The 21,936-nt window shown below is 52.6% G+C and overlaps 2 protein-coding genes across 6 annotated transcripts in view; one reads left to right on the top strand and one right to left on the bottom strand.

Annotated features, from left to right (window-relative positions):
* Window positions 1-21,936, top strand: part of LOC126526910 (stromal membrane-associated protein 1) — a 173,212-nt gene that overhangs the window by 99,765 nt on the left and 51,511 nt on the right. The gene's annotated exons all lie outside the window — the stretch shown is intronic.
* Window positions 14,171-15,715, bottom strand: LOC140213157 (tigger transposable element-derived protein 4-like; the record flags this gene model as incomplete). The annotated part of the gene is made up of 1 exon (XM_072284330.1): window positions 14,171-15,715. A coding segment is annotated over one exon (1,545 nt), but the record flags the coding sequence as incomplete, so codon positions are not given.

Below are 21,936 nucleotides of genomic sequence, written 5' to 3'. Positions count from 1 at the left end.
CCATCAGAGTAGTAAGAGGACTGATGTGGGAAAGTCGGTGGATAAAGAAATTCAGAGTGCATGGGACAAATGGAGTAAAGGCAGACGTTTGGCAATTCTTGGTGGACGATGGCCTGTATCAAGGAGATCGTCGCTGGAGAATTATCAGACGAGGAGAATGAAGTGGCCGCCGACTATGCTGTTTTGAACTCGCAACAAATGATGCTGGTTAAGTTGTCACATTGTGTGGGCTGGTGGAAGAGGCCATCACAAGATGACTTAGCAGCTATGCTGGGAAGGCACATGACATGTTGGGATACACGGCAGCATTTAGCATGCTTGAGGTGACAGCATTCCGTGAGGATTGTAATGCTGGTGACGTTCTTAGACACCAGTAGATTGAAGCCGTCATCAGCAATGCCTTTGAGGACGTTACAAAGCTTATCATCCTCCTATATGTTTGAGTCAGCCTTGCTACAAAGGGCCAAGACGTCGAGAATGTACAACGCATAGGACTCGGTCGACGTCCGTATGCTTGCGACAAGGGCCTTCTTTGCATTGTGGTGGCGACCAAACGAATTACCAAAAAGGGGGCGGAGCTTCTCTTTGAAAAGGTCCCAGCTCGTGATCTTTTCTTCGTGAATCTGGAACCATGCCCATTGCATCGACGCACCCAAGATGCAAATGACCTTTTGTGCCTTCCACGTCTGGTCTTGCAGCCAACCAGGGTTGCCAGCTGAGAGTGGCGTATGCAGCTATGTCCAACTATCTGCATGCGATTCATCTTCCCTCCCTTAACATCAGCAATCAAAACTCATGATTGGCCAACTCCGTCACACACCCCATACACCCATCACGGAGATGTCACAAGGACCACTTGCCTTCCCACTTCACTGAATTACATAGCTGAGCACAATGCGTTAGTGTCAGGCGAGCTGCTGGAACTTTTCATCATAGGACAGCCTTGCTGGGGGCCTTGGTCGCCTGGCTGATCTACGTTCTTCTGCCACATCAGGTGACAATGAATGTGCAGCGGGAGCCTGTTGTTTAGGCTGTGAAACTGTAGATGGTCCATCCGATGAGCAGTGGGGCCTTGCTGGTGACTGGAATCTGTATTCCCTTTCTGGGTTTCCGAAACAGTCCATTGTTTGACCGCAACCGTTGGTAAAGACTGATTCGTATGTTTCTTGGTTGACAGCAAATGCTGCCTGTGCTTGTGGAGCTTGGTTCTGTTTTCTGTGACCACAATGTATGACCTCTCTGCTACCTGCTGCTGTACTTCTGCCTTGATTTTCCATCCACAGTCATAGCGAACTCGTACGACATACTTTTTTTCAAGACGGGGAGCAGACATCTTCGCTTTGGTTGGTTTCGCTTCCATACTTCTATGGGGACTATCCGCTGCAAAGTCCGGTAACCGTGTTTTCTCAGGCAACAGCTCATGAGAAACTCACTCGGGCACCTTCCATCTTCAAGAGGAGTGTCTCTGTAGTTTAGCAGGGCCAACCAGAAGCATTCTTTTCCACTCAATGTCTTTTGTAGTAACTGCTTAATAATTTGCACACTTTTTTCTGCCAGGCCATTTGATCAGGGAAATCGTGGACTGGATGTTGTCTGATGGAATTCAAAAACGTTTGTGAATTGTCCGAATTCGTAGCAAGCGAATTGCGGACCATTGTCAGCGACAACCTCCAATGGAATGCCATGTTTGCTAAACATGCTGCCCAACTTACCAGCAACATCCCGGGCATTAGTGCAGACGCTCAACTTCTAGGAAGTTTGAGAATGCGTCATATGCCACAAGGTAGTGCTGCCTGTTCAATTGCCAGAGGTCTACTCCCACACCATTCCACAGCCGTGCTGGTGCTTTGCAGGGCAAAAGGGGCTCGCATGCCTGATGATATGCGAAGGTCTTGCACATGCTGCATGACCTGATTAAAGGTTTTATATCTCTGACCAGGCCAGAAGACCAGTGCCCATGCTCTAGCTTTACACTTGTTCAAACCTAAGTGACCTTAATGAATCCACTGCAGCATTTCCAGTCTCAATGCTAATAGAATTAGCACTTTGGCGCCCTTAAAGAGCAATCCATTTATCTCCAGCAGCTCTGCTTCAAACGGGCAAAAAGGGCGTTTTATTGGACTGCCTGCCTTGAAAGATTACATGACATTTTGCAGCTCCGGGTCTTCTGCCATAGCTTTGACCAAGTGAGCTGTCTGCTCACTGACTAGGCTGTGTTGGATAGTAAGTGCATGAAGGTCTGTGCCAGCTGAGGCAGCACAGCCTTGAGCCTTCCTGTTACGTGGAAATGCCCTTAAGAGGGTGTCCGGAATTACAATATATTTTCCAGGTACATACTACAAGATGTAATTATACACTGTTAGGCGCAAGAAAAACTGTTGCAGCCTTGGTGGCATGTATCCAATTGTCTCGGCAGAGATGGCAGTGAGCGGCTTATGGCCAGTTTCTGCAATAACCCGACGATCATACATTGAAGTCGTGAGATTTCTCTCACCCAAACACAATTTTCAGCACTTCCTTTTCAATTTGTGAGTAGCGTCCCTCAGCATAATGACGCTACCGGGCGCCAGCCATCATTATGCATTTGTGGTAAAAATGCCCCCAGACCGTGCGATGATGCATCAGTTGACAATTTTGAATCTCTTGATCCATCAAAAATGGCCAGGAGGGGTGCTTTAGTGAGAAGTTCCTTAAGTTCTCACATTCTTGCTCGAAAGGATGGTCACTCTTGATCAGTGAATGCAGTAATGCAGTGCTAGCTGACAAGTTTGGGATACACTTGCCAAAAAAAAAAGTTATCAAGCCTAGAAACCTGAGGACAGCTATTCTGTCTTCTGGCGAGGGAAAATCTTACTGCCGCCACGAACTCGTCACATGGCCTTATGCTGCTTTTACTAATAACGTCACCCAGAAATACAATTTCTGAGAGCCCAAACTGACACTTTTCGAGATTCACTGTAACATTCTTGCACTTCAGGTGAGCTAAGACAGTACGCAGTCGCTCATCATGCTCTTGTCTAGCACGTCCCCAGACTAAGATGTCAGCCATACATACTTTTGTTTCCACTAGGTCTTCGAACAGCTCACTTACGGTTTTCTTAAACAACCTCAGGTGCAGAACTGATTGCGAAGGACAACTGCAAGTACTGGTACCGACCGGATAGTGTTGAGACTGTGCAGATCTTTGATGTGGCCTCATCCAGCAGAACTTGATGGAACCCAGAATTTTTGTCGAGTTTTGAAAAGTAAGACAGCTTGGCTAAGCTTGGCTTCTCCTTATAGAATTTGTCGAGGGATCAAATACATGAATAATGTGGGCTCACTGTACGTCTCCGCGCACGGCGTGGCCAAGTGGCCCCCGAGAAGTGGAGCCTCACGACGCAGCACGACGGCGTACGGCGATAGACCCACCGCAGGTTCGAGCACCGAGCTGAAAGGCCTGGCCGGCTCTGGCCGTACGCATGGGCGCTCTCCCAGGAACACAAGGCGTTCAGGACAGTTAAGGCGTTTATTAATCGCAAATGGCCAACACGTACCAGTTTGCACCGAAACACACGGAGTACACTCGGCGCCCGCGGTTCCCGATGGCGAGGAAGGCGGGTTACGCGCCGCGTCGAACAATGGTTTGCGCGCGCGGGCCGAAATGCGTTCGCAAACGCTACCTAGCGCTTCCCGTCACCGACAATGGTCTGCGACGGTTCGGACACGCAAAATGTGACGCACTAAGCACCTGCGACTACCGCAAGGGCGGAACGCAGAGCCACTCAGCAAGCCACACTTACGCAAGCTGACAAAGCACGTGAACGTCCCCAGGCCGGGGCGTTGGGGACACAAATAGCTGGTCGCTCACGTACCTTGCAGCTTGCCTCTCGTGACCGGCGCTCGTCCCTGTCGCAGCACGACTCCCCCGCGCACGGCGATCGTCCCCAGTCGGGGCTTCTTCCCTACGTCACGCCCCCACGACCCAATCGCAGGGCCGCGTAGCATGACGTTGCGGGACGCGGTCGCGGCGCCCGGGGAAAACGGCGCGCGGTCGAGGGGCAGGCATTTGGGAGGGGTTTTCCTCGCAATGGCGAAGTCCGGAGCCTTAGGCACAGCAACGACTGCGCCCCGGTAGACCGAAAGAACTCCCACATCCCTCTCCCCTTAAATGTCCCTACCAGCTGAGAAGTAAGCCGGCGGCATGTAACACAAAGGAAAAGTCCCCTGTATCAGCCAGCATTAGATATTGCAAGGACGGCTAACCTCCTGCCTCCGTTCCAGCCCTTAATAAAATACACTAATAGCATAATTATTTAACACGCATACAGCAAACCCAGTGAAAATCGCGTACAACAATATAACTCAAAGGGAAAACTGTAGAACACACTGCTCCAGAATACCCCCAGAATACCCCCAGAATAAACGTACAGTCTGCTACACGAACACAGAAACATACGCACACACGCACAGAGACACACACTCCCAAATAAACAGTAAAAAAAAAAGTTAAAGAAACCCCACCTACAAAATAAAACGGCAAGACGTCCCCGGAGCCTCAGCGCTCAGTCACGAACGTCTCATTCCAAGGCCATCGCGGGCACTTGGTCGGCGGCCACCACGTTCGGATTTGTTTGTTTCGGCGGAATGATATGTCGCTCTCGGTGGGCCGCCTCTTCACCGTCTGGAGCTCCCTGCCGAACGAGCGCTGCGAATCCGGGGTCCTCCCGCATCCTCTGCCGGCACAATTGGGCCAGCTCGCCGTCTGTCAGCGCCGTCGCCGCGCCAAAAGGCACCGGGGGATCTCCCGCCGCACTCTTCCCCCTCTCCTCCGGGTGCATCCGGCCGGTGTAGTGGCTATGGTGAATAACAAGGGTCCCGCACTTCCCGCAGGTAGCAGCACCAGCAGGGAGGGCCAAGTGGGCGCCTTCCGCGGCTGCGTCCGTTAGAGTGAGCGTGTGCCCCTTAAAAGGATAGGGCACGGGGTGCTGGCACCTCTCCACTCTGCGCTGCGCGGGCCATGCCTTCACCGACACGTACCAGAGGGGTGCCGATACACCCTCCTGGCACGTCCAGGTGGCCACACTCCGTGTTTTCGGACTGGTCTCCGTAGCTGTGGCAGGCGGGACAGTCGTTGGAGCAGGGAGTATCCTTGCGGCTGGAGCGCCTGGCTGTGCAACCCAGCGCCGGCGTCGGCTGCGGCGGCGGCTCGAAGGGGCGACAAAGGCAGACGGCTTGTCCATCTTGAGCGCGAGTGCGCTGCAACTCCAAGCTACCGACGAAGGCGACTGTCGAGAGAGAATGACTGCGGGAAGACAGTTCCGGGCACCGGCAGCAGCAGTGCCAGCAGGAGTAGTAAATGCTGACACCAATCGTTTCCAAGAAGGAGCGAGCAGAGATGGGGGGGGGGCACAGGATGGAGGGTCGCGAAGCCAGCTGGACGTGGTTTTCGTCCCTTTTGCACGCGCACACACGAGGCACCCGCGACACGTGCCCTTAGGGCTTGCAACGGATTCGGGCGCAGGCAACACCAATGTCTGAGGCGTCCAATGTCTCAAACCTCCTGGGGGGGGGGGGCACAGGATGGAGGGTCGCGAAGCCAGCTGGACGTGGTTTTCGTCCCTTTTGCACGCGCACACACGAGGCACCCGCGACACATGCCCTTAGGGCTTGCAACGGATTCGGGCGCAGGCAACACCAATGTCTGAAGCGTCCAATGTCTCAAACCTCCCCCTCATCTGACGCTCCCGTGGTCGCACGCCCCCCGCTTTCCGAACACTTACGCGGCGAGTCTCAAAGACGAGACAACAAAAGAATGAGGGCACCAAGCGCGCCTCTACAGCTACGTACAATGGCGATGCGGGGTAAGAAGCGGGGCACTTTGAAAACAAGGCTATGCACACGAGGAAGACTAAAACTATTATTCAAACAAGAAGAAATACAAGCACTGAACAAACGGGCAAACTTTTGACATCTAGTTAGAGCGGGCTGGAACCGTGGCGCGCTGGCCTCTATGCGGGAAATCCCGAGAGAAAAGAAACACTCGCTCGCAGAGGCAGAAAGCAAGAGTAACGCGTTTCTTTTACCAGAAAGGTCTGGCAACGTGAGGGCGAATTCACAATGGTGGTCGTCGCCTGAGGGGGTATCGATGCGACGGCCGAAAGCGGTCGGAAACACCGGACCTGCTCTGTTCCCCGGAACACCCGAGATCGCTGGGCTCCGGCGCCGGCTCGACTGGCCTGCAATGGTAGGCTTTCAAGTCGGCAATATGAACGCGGCCCCTGGTTCTCCCCGTCTGAGGATCCGTCAGCTCATACAGAAGTGGTGAAGGTCGTGTCTCCACTCGGTAAGGCCCCGGCCACTTAGGAGCCAACGCTGCGGAAAACCCTTTGCTGGCGTCACTAAGAGCGTGGTTGCGTTTAAGCACCAAGTCACCGACCTGAAAGCAGACGTCGCGATGACTCTTGTCATACTGAGCCTTCTGCTGGGCTCGGGCGGCTCCCAAGCTGTCCCTTGCTCTAGAGAAAGCGCGGGCAAGCCGGGAGTGAAGCTGCGCTGCGTACGAGGAAAGGTCCCCTGGCGAATTCACAACCCCTGCTTGGCGCTGCGTAACAATGGTTAGCGGATTCGCCAGTTCCCGGCCAAAAGTGAGGAAAGCGGGGGAGAAACTTGTTGAGCGGTTTTCCGCCGTCCGGATGGCGAACGCGAGTTCGTTCACGTGGTCTGCCCAATCCTTCTGGCTCCTGGCAAAGGCCGTGAGCATTGACTTCACAGTACGATTAAAGCGTTCCCTGAGGTTGGACTGGGGGTGGTAGGGCGATGTGAGGCGATGCTCGATCTGAAGGGATGTACACGTCTCACGAAATACCCGAGAAGTGAAGTAAGACGCATTGTCAGTAATCAAACGCTCCGGAAATCCAAAGCGTGTGAAAACTTCCATTAGCTTATCCAACACTGCCCGAGCCGTCACCTTGCGGAGCGGAAATAGCTCCACCCACTTTGTAAAGTGATCGACCACTACCAAAAGGTGCTGAAAGCCCTGCTTACTCTTTGGAAAAGGCCCAATTAAGTCGCAGGCAGCAAACTGCCAAGGCCGCTGACTGTCAATCGGCTTCATTAAACCCGGCGGACGGCCACCGCGAGATTTCACCGTCTGACAGACGTGGCAAGTCCGGCAATAACGGAAAACGTCGCGCTTCATACCGGGCCAGGTGACAGTGTGGCTGAGTCTTGCAAAGACCTTAGAGCCACTGAGGTGTCCAGCCAGTGGTTCATCATGAGCGTAGTGCAAAAGTGCGCGCCTCAGACTTTTCGGTATCACCACCTTAAACGGGTCAATAGATTCGTCCTCGGTAGCGATATATCTAAGCACGAGCCCATCGTGGTCCAGCAGGTAGGAATCTTCGGAAGTACCAGCAATAAAAGCTGGCCCGGGTACTTCTGCGCTCGTTGCAACACCAGCAACGTTACGGCGCTCCGTTTCCGCTACTCTACCAGCAATTTCCTTGCAAAATGAATCCTCCAGCTGGGCCTTTAGGAGCTCTTCTCGGCTGAAAATAATCGCGGTCCCTCCAGAGTGAGAGCCGGTTCCACTACTTCCTTTTGGAGATACTGCAAAGACCTCGTTCTCCGGTGTCGTGGTACGCGGCTGTCTTTCTGCGGCTAACTCCTTCTGCACACGTGCGAGAACATCATGCGCGGTGACATCGTGTTCATTAAAGGCACATTCATGAACGGTTAAGTTACCACCAATGCCGGGCGATCTATTCACAACGCTCCCCTTTGGCTCGTTTACAACTATTTCCCCCACTGATGGAGAACTCTCGTCACCGCCCGGCTGTACAACGCCGAAAACCTCTTTTACCGCAGTCTCCTCTATAGGTGGGGACCCGAAGACGGTCTCCCTCTCTTCCTTGGCCACTTCACCGCTCGCACAGGCGGGCGTATCGGCTGCTTCCGTCTTTCGCCGCTCGCCTCCGGCATCAGCCGGGTGGGGAAGCGGCGCACGCGAAAGCGCGTCTGCGACGACGTTCGTGCTCCCCTTTCGGTACTGCACCGAAATGTCGTAGTGCTGTATTAGAAGTGCCCAACGTGCCAGCCGACCCGCAGGTTCGCGAAGCCTCATGAGCCAGCTGAGCGCGCTGTGATCCGTCTGCACGACGAATTTCGTGCCGTCTAAATAGACGTCAAATCTCCTCAGTGCAAACACAATCGCTAAGCACTCTTTTTCCGTCACGGAGTAGTTCTTCTCCGCAGGGAGCAGCGCCCGACTAGCAAAAGCCAGAGGGTGCAGGACACCATCGAATTCCTGAAGGAGGACCGCCCCCAATCCCAAATCGCTCGCGTCCGTCTGAACGACGAATTTCTTGGTCAGGTCAGGCAATCTGAGGCGAGCTGTCTCGGCGATGGCTCGGGACAAGCCGCGGAATGCCTGCTCCTGCTCCGGTTCCCAACGCCACTCCACAGACTTCCCCAACAACTTTGTCAGCGGTGCCTGGAGTTTCGCACTAGATGGAATAAATGACCGGTAGAAATTGGCCATTCCGAGGAAGCGGCGGAGGCCGCGTACATCTTTGGGGGCGGGAAAATCCAGGAGAGCCCGGAGCTTCTCCGAATTCGGCTCAATGGAGCCTCCTCCTAGGGTGAACCCCAGCAAGTGGACTCGAGTTTGCGCCACTTGTGCCTTTGCCGGATTTAGCGTCATGCCCGCTGACCTGAGCTTCCCAAGTATGTCCCCAACGTGACGTATGTGCTCCTCAAACGTTTCGGAATAGATCACGATGTCGTCGAGGTAGCACATGGCATGGGACCATTTGGCATTGCCCAGAACCCAATCCATTAGCCTCTGAAATGTGGCTGGGGCGTTGCACAGACCAAACGGCATTCGCTCAAATTGAAAAAGGCCACGATGGCACGTGAAGGCGGTCTTTGCTTTGTCCTCGGGTTCCACCTCTACTTGTAAGTAGCCCTTAGCAGCGTCCAGAGTTGTGAAATACTTCGCTGAACCTAGGCTGCCCACAATTGACTCGATGGTTGGCAACGGATAGGCATCTTTACGGGTAAGTGCGTTCAGTCGACGGTAATCAACGCAAAGGCGGAAACTACCATCCTTTTTTGGAACCAGGACGACAGGAGATGCCCAGGGGCTATCGGAACGCTTGATGACACCGGTCGCCAGCATCTCGTTAAGCACACCGTCGATAGCCTGTCTCTTGGACAGGCTAACCGGCCTGGGGTTGCACTTCAAAGGACGCGTATCCCCAGTCTCAATCCTGTGGCGTACAAGGTCAGTGCAACCTGGGTCTTCTGTGAACAGGTCGTCATAGCTGAACAGAACTTCGGACATGTCAGATTTCTGTTTGAGCTCCAGCCCTACCGCACGGGCGATCAAAGGGTGGAACGCGCCACCTCGCGCAGGCACGTCTACCTGAGCGGTAGTGCACGCAGAATACTGCGCCAGAAAGGGCTCAACCCCCTTATCTAGCGCGCCGTGCGGGCCCGCCACTCGCTCCGCGGCGACACATGCAGGAGCCGGAGGGTCAGCGAAAAGCCTCAAAGGGGACAACGGTCCCACCCTATAGCCTCCGTTCGCAATGTCTACCACTATATGGGTCTTACGAAGAAAGTCACGACCCAGAATCACGGGAACACTCAAGCCAGGCAAATGAACGAAGCGATGGCGCCTCGTTCGACCATCCCAACGAACAGACAGCCTCGCTGCCCCGCCTGCAGGAACGGAGCCGCTGGCTAGGTTAAAAGTTGCTCGGCATTCGCGCAAGCGAACAAAGCGCTGCTGCAAGAGGGTCAAAACGTCGTCGCCAAACAAAGAGGCACTGGCCCCTGTGTCGAGGAGCGCGGCAAATTCGCGACCGGCAATAGTGACAGTGACGAACGGCGCGAATGCATCCGCGGGTAAGCCCGCACGACACACGGAGGGAGCGACAATCACTTCGGTCGGACGTGCGTTCACGCCCGACCCCCATCCCCGTTTCCCTGCCGGAGGGTGCGTCTGGGGCAGTAACGAGCAATGTGGCCCAGCTCACTGCACTCGAAACAGCGGACTCCGCCGCGCGCATTCCTGCGGTTGAAAGCACTCTGCCCCGGTCGTCCTGCTCCGCCCGCCGCGCTGCCCTCAGGCCGTTCGGGACATGCGTCTTCCGCTGGGCGCGCGCTGCTGCGGATTGCTTGGCGTAATTGAGGGGGCGGATTGGGCCTTTGCCCCGCACTGGCCGCGCGCCGCGCGTACGCATGAGGATCCAAGGCGCGTTCGCTGATTCCCCAAGCTTGCCGGTTTTCAAAGCCCACCGCAAAAGTGGACTGCGCGGGCGATTGCTGTTGGCGTGAATAAAAAAGAGTTCCCGTCCACGCACAGCGCGGCTCTAGTGCCTCGCTTGCAGGCGGTGGAGGGCGGTAGGCACGCATGGCCAGCAGGTCACCTTGTATACGTTTGGCCTCGGCGGCCATGTCCTCCAGATCACGGAACCGACTTCCGCGCAGGTAGGCCGCAAAAGTTGGGTGAGCCTGCCTTATCACCCTCTCGACTCTCTCGTCGCTGGAGGCCGTCGGCTCCGCCATCTGAAACAGCTCCTCCATCGCTCGCACATACTCGAGGAGCGATTCGTCCGGGGCCTGTGTCCGCAACTCGAGCTCGCGCCGCATTCTACGATGGTAGTCAACAGGCAAAAATTCCTGGCGGAGAGCCGCCTTGAAATCTTCGAGCGTCGTTGCGCGGTTGCCGGAAAGCCTGTACCACTGTGCTGCTCGCTCTGTAAGAGCAACGGGCACAACACGAGCCAGCATTTCGCGGTCATCAAGCCCCACAGCCGCCTGATAGTGCGCCAAACTGTCGAGGAAGTCTGTGACACTAACCGCATCCGCGTAACCGCGATATGTGGGCACTGACAGCTTAACCACCGGCCGCGAGTGCCTTGGCGACTCCAAGGAAGTCCGGAGGGCACTCGAAAGGGACTGAATTAGTCGCGTGGCTTCGCTAAGCAACGCCCCCGCGTCTGGTGCGCTCGTCTCACCAGGAGCGTCTGCAGGCGGCATTTGGGCAGGCTGGGGCACCTGCAACCCTCCCCTCATTTCGGTTAGCGGTACCTCGCTCAACCCTATGCGACTCGAGGCTACCTCGCCACCTCGCACAACGGTGCTAGCGGCAGGCGGTAACCCCCTACTCCCTCCGCGCTCGCCGTTGGCGGTGGAGGCCACAGCTGCGTAGCTCCTCAATGCGGGTGGGGTTCGCGGCAGTCTCCCCTCTTCCATGGCGGCAAGCTCATCGTTGCTTAGCGCTGCATTGAGAGATCCACGCCCGTCGCGGAGCGGCGTGGACATATCACGCGAATCTAGTAGGTTTGCGCCAACTAAGCTTGCACTCCGTGTTTCGTGCTCTGGGAGTTGAGCTGTGCCTCCTCGCTCGACACCAGCATCGGCTGAGTAATCGAACAGGGCGACATTCGCGAGAGTTGTCAACAATGACGACTCCTTGAAGCTGGAAAACATGGCACGGCCAGCCGATCAAGAGGGTCTCCGGCTCGTTACGCACGGCAGCAATGCAAAGGCAGTTACTGCCCCACGTTGGGCGCCAAAATGTGGGCTCACTGTACGTCTCCGCGCACGGCGTGGCCAAGTGGCCCCCGAGAAGTGGAGCCTCACGACGCAGCACGACGGCGTACGGCGATAGACCCACCGCAGGTTCGAGCACCGAGCCGAAAGGCCTGGCCGGCTCTGGCCGTACGCATGGGCGCTCTCCCAGGAACACAAGGCGTTCAGGACAGTTAAGGCGTTTATTAATCGCAAATGGCCAACACGTACCAGTTTGCACCGAAACACACGGAGTACACTCGGCGCCCGCGGTTCCCGATGGCGAGGAAGGCGGGTTACGCGCCGCGTCGAACAATGGTTTGCGCGCGCGGGCCGAAATGCGTTCGCAAACGCTACCTAGCGCTTCCCGTCACCGACAATGGTCTGCGACGGTTCGGACACGCAAAATGTGACGCACTAAGCACCTGCGACTACCGCAAGGGCGGAACGCAGAGCCACTCAGAAAGCCACACTTACGCAAGCTGACAAAGCACGTGAACGTCCCCAGGCCGGGGCGTTGGGGACACAAATAGCTGGTCGCTCACGTACCTTGCAGCTTGCCTCTCGTGACCGGCGCTCGTCCCTGTCGCAGCACGACTCCCCCGCGCACGGCGATCGTCCCCAGTCGGGGCTTCTTCCCTACGTCACGCCCCCACGACCCAATCGCAGGGCCGCGTAGCATGACGTTGCGGGACGCGGTCGCGGCGCCCGGGGAAAACGGTGCGCGGTCGAGGGGGCAGGCATTTGGGAGGGGTTTTCCTCGCAATGGCGAAGTCCGGAGCCTTAGGCACAGCAACGACTGCGCCCCGGTAGACCGAAAGAACTCCCACATCAACTGCATTGCCATTGCTAGAGATGCTCCAAACGAATTATTGAATGCTACGTACTGTCAAGACAAGTATATGTATCTTTTCATAAACGAATATACTCGTATGGCTTAAAAATTGTGCCCAAAATAACTGATATCAATGCTTCAGTGTTTTTTGTCTACTTATAAGTAAATAAAATATCACAATCCGCTGGTTTCCTGCACATCTGGGGGTAGTGGACGGAGCTCGGAGAAACCTCAATGAGGTGGCAAATGAAGCAGCACAAGGACTTTCTAGCCGTGCTCTTCAAGATCGAGCAACTTACACTTCACCCGGGGAACACAGGGATCGATTATTAACATATAACGAAATCACGAAGCATTATTATTTAAGCAGAAGGGAATACCCATTGCCCCACGGTAAGCTTTGCAGAGCCCAAGCGGTCACATTACGTTTGTTACAGACAAGAACATACCCAAGTCCAGATTTCATTAACAGGATCTATCCTGAGAGGGAAACTCAAACCAACTGTAATAAGTGCAATGGCATCATTACTCTTGACCACATGCTTTGGCAGTGCCCCGCGGTCTTCACAGACCGTGACAAGGAAGAAGAATGGTGGCGGCAAATGCTACACAGCGAATCACTCTCTGACCAATTACGGGCAGTCCAGAAGGCCCGCGATGTGGCTGAAGGACTCGGCCTGACAGTCCCAACGTGGGAGTGGCCCGCGTCAACCTATGGTTGACCTTCAGGACCAAATAAAGTTCTTCATACCATACCATACCATACCAACTTTAGAACTATATCAGTTCAAAGCCAGCAAAGCAGTGCATGCTGCTAATATGAAAAAACGTAAAGGCCATGAAATGAACAAGTTGAGGACAAATATTTTAAACGAAACTTTATCATTCAAGAATCTTGTTCACATTTTTGTACATATGCAATGGCCATGGCAAAATAATGACGCTGTCCTTTGTTCCAATGTATTCCGCAGGAGCTGTCGGTGGTCGTGTATTGTAATTGCACCGAAATTATAGTCTCAACAGAGAAAATAAACAAAAAGCAGCAGTTGTGCAAAAATATATGAGGGTGAGCCGATGCAAGCATATGACAAACGGGGTATTTTATTTAAAAGTAGCCTTCATGAGCATTTAGACATTTGTCCTACTGAATGACGAGGCTTGCGATTCCTGTCTAATAAAACTCCTTGGCTTGAGACTTCAAAAAGTCTGACTTTTTCACGTCGTCGTCTGACACGAATCAGGTTCCCTTGAGCTGTTTCTTCAAGTGCCCCAAAATGTGGGAGTCTTAAAGCGACAGATCTGGGCTGTATGGTGGATGTTGCAGCGCTTTCAACTTGAACTTTGCCAGTTTTGTGTTAACCACATCAGCGATGTGGGGACGGGCATTGTCGGGGAGCAAGATGACCTCATTCGTCAATCCTCCACGTCGTTTGTTGATGGTGACACAAAGCTGATCCAGCGTTTCACTATACTGGAAACAATTGATAGACTCTCCAGGTTTAGCTAATTTGATCAGTAATGGCCCCTACGATTGCAAAAAAAAAAAAGTCACCACCTTTCCTGTGGAAATGGCGGCCTTTGCTTTCTTTGGGGGTGGTGAATTCGAATGTTTCCACTGTAAGCTTTGCCATCCTGTTTAAGGCTCATAGTACGGTCGACTCCCGTTAATACGAAGTTCACGGGGACCGCAAAAAACTTCGAATTAAACGAACTTCCAATTAAGCACAAATCACAAACACAGCACTTTATTGGTCGCGAAATCGAGTATTTTCCCTAAGAAAAATAGTCTGTCATCTTGCTCTGTTTCTTCTTGCCGAATCGCGCTGCTGAAAGCAAGTTCTGCAGGCTGTAGATGTGGTGGAACGCTTCTTCTGCGTTACCTTCAGCGGCAAGGAAGCGCTCCGCGAGAGCAAGGCCCGCAGCTGCATCGGCAGCCTTAGGTGGCGGCTCGTCTTCAACGTCATAGTCACTTTCCTGGGGCCGAATAATCTCCACAATCTCTTTATCCGTTAGTGCACCGCACATTTCGACCGCCTTGTCTACGGCGACGTAATCTTCAAAATTGACGTCCCCGGGAGCATCACCAAAATCAGTGCTGTCAAGCTCGCTTGTTGACGCTTCCTCCGATGAAATTGTAGAGGCATCCTCCGAAGAAGCTGTCACAAAACCGCAAGCCCTGAAGCAGTTTGCGATTGTTTCTTGCTTCATACGATCCCATGCTCGCGCTAACATGTGAATGGCACTGAGCAGGCTCACCTCGTATTTTGCGGAATTATTCATGCACAAAATCATGCGCTCAAGGAGGTGCCGCCTGTACAGGACCTTAACATTTTTGGTGATGCCTTGGTCCATTGGCTGCAAAACAGCTGTTGTGTTTGCAGGCACAAATGCGAGGCGTATTGCACTTAAGGCTGGCACATTCACGTGAGCACTGCAGTGATCCACAAGGAACAACACCTTGTGGTTCGAAGAAGCAAACTTGCGGTCCAATTTCGTTATCCAGCTCTTGAAGATTTTGAGCGTCATCCACGCTTTCTTGTTCGACTCATAGTCCACAGGCAGCGTCTTTATGCCTTTAAAACACCTCGGCTTGGCAGCTTTCCCGATCACAAGTAAGCGGCATCGTTCCGTGCCAGTCATGTTTGCCGCGATCAGCACTGACACCCTCTCCTTGCTGCGTTTGCCCCCAGCACAGTCGTCGTCCTTGAATGTCAGGGTATTCTCTGGTAGAAGCCGATAGAAGAGTGCAGTCTCATCTGCATTGAAGATGTCTTCCGGTCTGTATTCGCCGAGATATTCACGCAGCTTTCCGTCCTTCCACGTGGCGCATGTTTCCTGGTTAACGGACGCTTTTTCACCACACACGTTCTTAAAGACCAGGTCAAGGCGATCTTTAAAGCGCGTCAGCCATCCATCTGACGAAACGAAGTCATCGATCCCCAACATTGTTGCAAGCGTTCGGGCTTTCATCGCAACGATGTCTCCGCTGAGAGGAAGTTGGTTGCTCCGGGCCTCCCTAATCCAAACCAGCAGAGCCTTCTGCAACTTTGGGTAAGCGCCAGTGCGCATTCGCTTCCGAGACGTCTTGAACTTGTCGTTCTCAAATGCATCCATTATTGTGCGCTTGTTCTTGATGTAGTTTGAGAGCGTGTTCGGCTTGATCCCGTACTTCCGCGCTATGTCTTGTTTAGCGGCACCTTCCTTCTCAACTTGCTTCAAAACCTCGACTTTCGTTGCCAGGTCGAGCGTGCGATAAGAGCCCGGTTTGCCATGGCTATCAACTGTGCGACTATGTACAGTCAATTCCGAAGCGTAGGATCACCTGCGGAACAACCTAGGCAACGAGCTACACGCACAAAGGCCCTCGACCAACACACGCCACAGCACACGCCTCGACATACGCTGCGCGCGCTGCACGCTGCAAGCCTAATCTCGCACAATCTCGCCACTGCCAGTATGCAGCGCTGCGTGCATCTATGGCATCCGCATGGCCTCCGCGATCAGCTCCAGCGACGCGCGGCAGCCGCTCCAAGAAGGGCGGGGTTGTGGGCGGCTGCGGTGGCGATGACACCAACACGGAATACGGAGCTGTTGCAGCACTTGAAAAAATTGCACATTCTACGAAAGAATGACGGTCACCTCGAGGATCCCGGCTGAAAATTAACTTCCAATTAAACAATATTACTGGATGAGGACTTCGAATTATCGAGCGATTCCTTCCATAGGATTACATGCAAAACTGACGGGACCAGCAATTCACTTCTAATTAACCGAAAATTCCAATTAAGTGGCTTCGAATTATTGGGAGTCGACTGTAGTGGCACTATGATTCGTCCTGGGTCACAATTGCAGAAAAGACATCATCACCCTCGTTGTGATACCAGATCAGATGAGTCAAGGCAGCGCCGAACCTCTCCGTCTTATGGCAGTGGTTCGAAATCTTGGGCACCCATTGCGCACACAAGAGCCAATAACCGATATGTTCATGAATTATGGCGTGAACCGAACTGCGACTGATGTTCACAGGCTCTACTAATTCATCGATGCTTATCCTCCGTTCTTGTCTAATCAGCTCATGAACCTTTTCATCTGTGTTTGGGGTGATTGCACAGTGGCTTTGGCCCAGTCTTGGATCGTCCTTGCAACTTTCACGTCCGTTTTTGAACCGTTTGCTTCAACGCTTCACTGTGGGCAATGAAATGAAATGTTCAACGTAAAGGGCAGCCATACGGCAACTAATTTCTTTTTGGGAAATACCTTCAGCTGTCAAAAAGCTCGCGACACCACGCTACCCAAGTTTTTGAGCATCCATTATGCCATGCAACCATGTTCAACCCAGTGTATGAGAGCATTTAAAGAACATTTATCCTCACACCTTCATGTCATTTTTGTAAATGAGAGATGTCTGTGTGCTACACGCATGCCTCGCAGATAATCAACTGAACCATTATTGCACAGATTGGGTTGGCTCACTTTCATTTTAATTGCCGTGTACATTAGATGTGTGAAGTTACAATGGAGTATACAAATGTGAAGATAGTTTGACAAAGGGCAAAAGAGTGTGACTGGAAACGAAGTTCACTGCACGTATACACAAAACATCCCAACAAGATATTTAAGTATGTATAAGTCTCCAATAAATCTATGTATCTAAGAAAAAGTCACTGTATACAATGCATCAAACAAGGCAAATAAACATGTTGCGCAATGACAGATTCACAGATCACAATATCCTAAGTCTTCCCTCCACTCCCCCTGACAATTGCGTGCGACGGAAGGCGGCGCGCTTCCTCCCTGCTTTTCTCCCCTGTGCACACAAGACGGAGCCACCATCGTCGGCTCACCCATGCCACTCAACCCCCCACCCCACCCCCCCACACGCTTTCACTTGCACACACAGCATGCGGCGCGTGGTCACGATGTTATCGCCGTTGGACTTTATACGGAATATAAGGGAGACAGCGACGGCAGGAATGCGCCTGGAGTGTCCTCGTAATTGCAATCGTAATAATATCATAAGAGTATCTGGCAACTGAAGTGTCCCGTGGCCTATTACTTTCCGCAAAATAAGTAACAAAATCAAACTTTCACCATGCTACAATTCGCTGCACCGCAACAATGTCCTTTTTTTGTTTTTGTGGGTTGGGTGCACCGAAATGAAAAAAAAAAAAAAAGAAAACGGGAAGGCAAGCATGTTGGCCACAATTGAATGCCTGCATTGGGCACCTACCAAAGGAATATCGAAGAAAACGTGAGACGCTTGGTCCACAGAGAAACATGCGCATACTGCTCGGTATCCTACACCTGTGAGGCAAGACTTTCCAGGAGGTAGCGCTCAAGCGAATGCGTTGCAATCGGTTAAGTCCCCACAGTGATGGCGGTGAGCGACCATTGTTTCGTTTTCTCGTCTGCTAGACAAAAGGCGACCAAAACTCGGCCACAGAAAAACGAACACGCACCGAAGTGCACGGGGCGGTGGTCGGGACAACACGAGAAAAACGCGTGCGCTCTGGCTGTCTCTGGCAGCCCGCGGGTAGCGAGAACAAGAAAATTGAAGAGGCTCAATGTGTCCTCACGAATAAAGGCCAAAGTAGAAAAATAAATAAGAACGTACAGTCGAACCCGACTATACCGAACCCGTTTACATCGAATTATTCTATATATCGAACAATTTCTGGACATGATATAATTACAATGAGTATATATAACAAGAATTACGCTTATATCGAACAAAAATAGCAGTGACTCCTGATATATAGAACGTCAGGCAGTGGAAAAGTGCGCCCAGAAGTTGGCTTTCCCTCATGGTCGCGGGGAAACCCGGCGGCGCAGCTCCATCCAACCGCTCTCCCTACCGTGACCACGCTGCCTCGGACGAGCCGTTGACACGCCACTGCAAAAAATTATCCTGACACGCCTGTAGCGCTTGCTCAGACAGCCAATCAGAGACTCTTGTGCTCTCGTCGTGCAAGATGGCGAAAGTGCGTGTTGTCTTGTTGCTTTTCTGGTTCATTGTGTGTGCGCCTTGTGGGCCTTCTCCCGCAGTGTTGCCGTGAGGAAGCAGCGGAATTTGCCTTTCGTCGTGAGGCTCGAAACCATAAATCGGGTCGAACGCGGTGAGAAGTTGGATGTCCCCGCAGCGTGAAAGATTCTGAGGAGCACTCTCGGCACGATCTTGAAGAATAAGGGGGAGATTAGGGCTAAAGCGGCCAAACTTGCTACCAGTGCCTGTGGCACCCGACACGTACTCACGGCCATGTACGAGTGGTTCATCCGAAATTGCTACAGCCGTGCCGGATTCCGCGTGCTCGGTGATGACTAAATTTTGAGGAATGCGACGAAGCCGTTGCCAGTGTTGCTGAAGTTTGGAGCGAGCTATCAGAATTACCGGAAGCTGTTGACAAATCAACTGTGGACGAGTTTGTGAGTACAAATGATGATTTCGCGACCACGGGAGAGCCCGAAAACGAAGACTACATTGTCTACATCGTACTGAGCACAAGTGAAATTGCGCACAATGAGGAACGCAACGATGGTCCTTTGCCCACATCCTCCAAAATGATTAGTGTTCTCACACTAGTCCGGCGCTTCTGCGCGAATGCGGAAGGTTGCGGCCTCAGCTGCTCTGACTCCTTAGACAATGTGGTGAAGTGCGTGTGTCACAGGCAGCGAAATTGCCCAAGCAGAAGAAAATGCAGGACTATTTTATGTTAAACTAAGCTAGTTCCATCAATAAAGTGATTTTATGTATGGTATGCGTTTTTATGACATACTATTTAGCAAGCTTATATCGAATTATGCTCTATATCGAACTGATAGGCGTATTTTTGCGAGTTTGATATAGCTGGGTTTGACTGTACTTACCTTTGCTGGCTTTAGTGTCTTCACATGGATTCTTTGGTGCAGGTGAAAAAAATGTTGATATTCTTTTCTGTGACATGATGGCACCAATGAACCACCACAACGGTTCGTCTCATCAAACCTCGCTGTATACTTTGTCAGCTTTGGAGCAGTACGCTGTAGTCAACATGTCTGATAGTGTGTTGATTTGGCTTGTCTGGTTGTATGTTCTGAAGTACGACTTAGGAAAGTCAATGCACTTTGGTATCAAATGTCTATAACAACATTAAACCCACAAAGTTGCGGCATTGAAAACCTAAAGCACGACTTTGGAAATGTGAATGCATCTTTCACATCAAAAGTTTATAAGAGCTTTATAACCATAAAGTTCGGAATTGAAATTCATCCGCTCCGTATATTCCACGGTCCATCGAAACACCCTTGAAACTTGGTGCTCAGATGGGGGGCTCCTTGCATTATGTGACTCCCGGTGCATGGGCGCTGCCACGATATCCAGCCAGAGTTCACAATGATCGCGCCGAAATTTTTTTTCAAGCGGGAAAAATACATTCTAAACGAAATCCAGAATGATTTCCAACGACGGGGGTTATTTTAGTCGGCGGTGCATGACGGCATAAAAAAGTTTCATGAGGGGCTGCAGCCCCATAAGCCCCCCGCCCCCTCCCCTAGCTACACCCCTGGTTACAACATGCACCCTGATGGTCCTGAACTGCTACTGGTCGTTCCCGAGCACATGTGCGAGACTGTGCTCGCACAGTTGCATGATGATCAAGCCGTTGGTCATCTGGGAGTCTCAAAGACGTATGACCTTGTTTTGTGTTGTTTCTTCTGGCCCAGTATTTACCGTTCCGTTTGCTGTTAAGTCGCCTCCTGTAAATCTTGTCAGCACTGCGAAAAACCAGCAGCCCTACCAGCTGGCAGTCTTCAGCCCATTGAAATACCATCTTCACCATTCTTTCGAGTTGGTCTTGATCTCCTTGGCCCTTTTCCTCTATCCCTTAGTGGGAACAAGTGTGTAGGTGTTACTACGGACTACACCACCCGCTATGCGATCATGCGGGCTCTCCCTACCAGTTGTGCAACCGGTGTTGCTGACTTCCTTCTCAACGCAGTGATACTTCACCACGGTGCTCCCCGACAACTCCTTACCAACCGGGGCCGCTACTTTCTCTCACGCGTTGTCCAGGACATCTTGCACACCTGCGCTTTTCCTCTATCGCTTAGTGGGAACTAGTGGGTAGCAGTTACTACGGACTACACAACCCAGGATGTGATCACACAGGTTCTCCCTACCAGTTGTCAAGTTTTGTGGGGTTCTCCTCCCATGCTCTTGGGACAAAGGAACGACAACACAGTAGAGCAAACAATCACAAGGGCATTTATTGCACCTTTCATAGATCAATGCCTGCTAGCCGAGTTGCTACCCACAAAACATGCCGATGGGCACGCGACAAATCTAGAAGTCAGACTCACCGCGACCGGATAACGAGTGAATATGTTCGCCCCATGCTGGATCCCAACGCCTGGTCGTTCGCGCGTACGGTCACGCGAACGGTGGCGCGCTCAAAGGCGGCCACGTGGGACGGTCTCGCAGAAGCATGGATCGGCGCATGCGCGGGACGTCCGCCGCCCAAGAGAGCGAGCCTTCCTTTCCCGCGCCCAAGTAGCCCCGCCTGTAGGCGGCGTCAGCAGCGCAACACTCGCGCCATCTCTCGTACGGCGCTTCAACCACTCCGACCGACGCGGGCGCCAGGCCATGCGGCGAAGCCGCCCTGCAGGAGACGAGCTATGCGGGAGAACTAGATCTCAGGGGACGCGTGAGTCGCGCATCCCCACAGTTTACAACGGCGTATCAACCTCAGAACAAAGGTCTCGCAGAGTTGCTCAATAGAACTGTCACAGAAATGCTCGGTATGTATGTCTCCACCGACCACCGTGACTGGGATGCCGCTTTGCCGTTCGTCACGTTCACCTACAATATGTCCCGCCATGATTCTGCTGGTTTCTCTCCATTTTTTCTTTTGTATGGACGAGACTGTAGTAGCTTCGATGGGGCGGCCGAGCGGAGGACCTACGGCATGAGACCTAAACAGCCGGGGCACGCAGTGCCGCAAAGAAGAGCCGCACTACTCAAGTCTGAGACCAGACAAAGAATTACTTTATTCCAGCGAGGGGAAATGGAGCAAGTGTACTTGCAGCATTTGGCGCTGAGTGGCGACCTGACGTAATCGATTCGAAACCGAAACTGGAAGCAGACGCAGGATATTGTATCACCTCGCCCTTGAGAGAAAAATGCGCCACTCTCTCTCCTCGCAACAAAGCAAGTCATGAGTTAGAGGAACACATGTTAGCACTGTAATTGGTAATGACATCTTTATACAATAGAAAATTCAGGTACATGTACCTATCACAGACTTTTTTTTTTCTTCTAAGTGAACATTTTTGGCTTCTCCATTTTAAGAGAAACGCACAACATGTAGACTGAAAATAAACATGATTGCACTACAGTTCTGAAGAGTTTCAGTACCCGTCTTACGAAGACGACGAGATGCACACTTGCACACACATATCACACATGAAAAAGAGTTCACAGTGTACAAAAAGTAGACAGTGCGAACATCTGTGGTGCCCCCTGGGACAGCACTTATGAGTGGCTCATTTGCCCTGAGCCTGGCTCG

This window comes from Dermacentor andersoni, chromosome 9 (assembly GCF_023375885.2).
Source record: "Dermacentor andersoni chromosome 9, qqDerAnde1_hic_scaffold, whole genome shotgun sequence".
Lineage (NCBI taxonomy): Eukaryota > Metazoa > Arthropoda > Arachnida > Ixodida > Ixodidae > Dermacentor > Dermacentor andersoni.
This window is presented reverse-complemented; position numbering and strand designations above follow the sequence as displayed.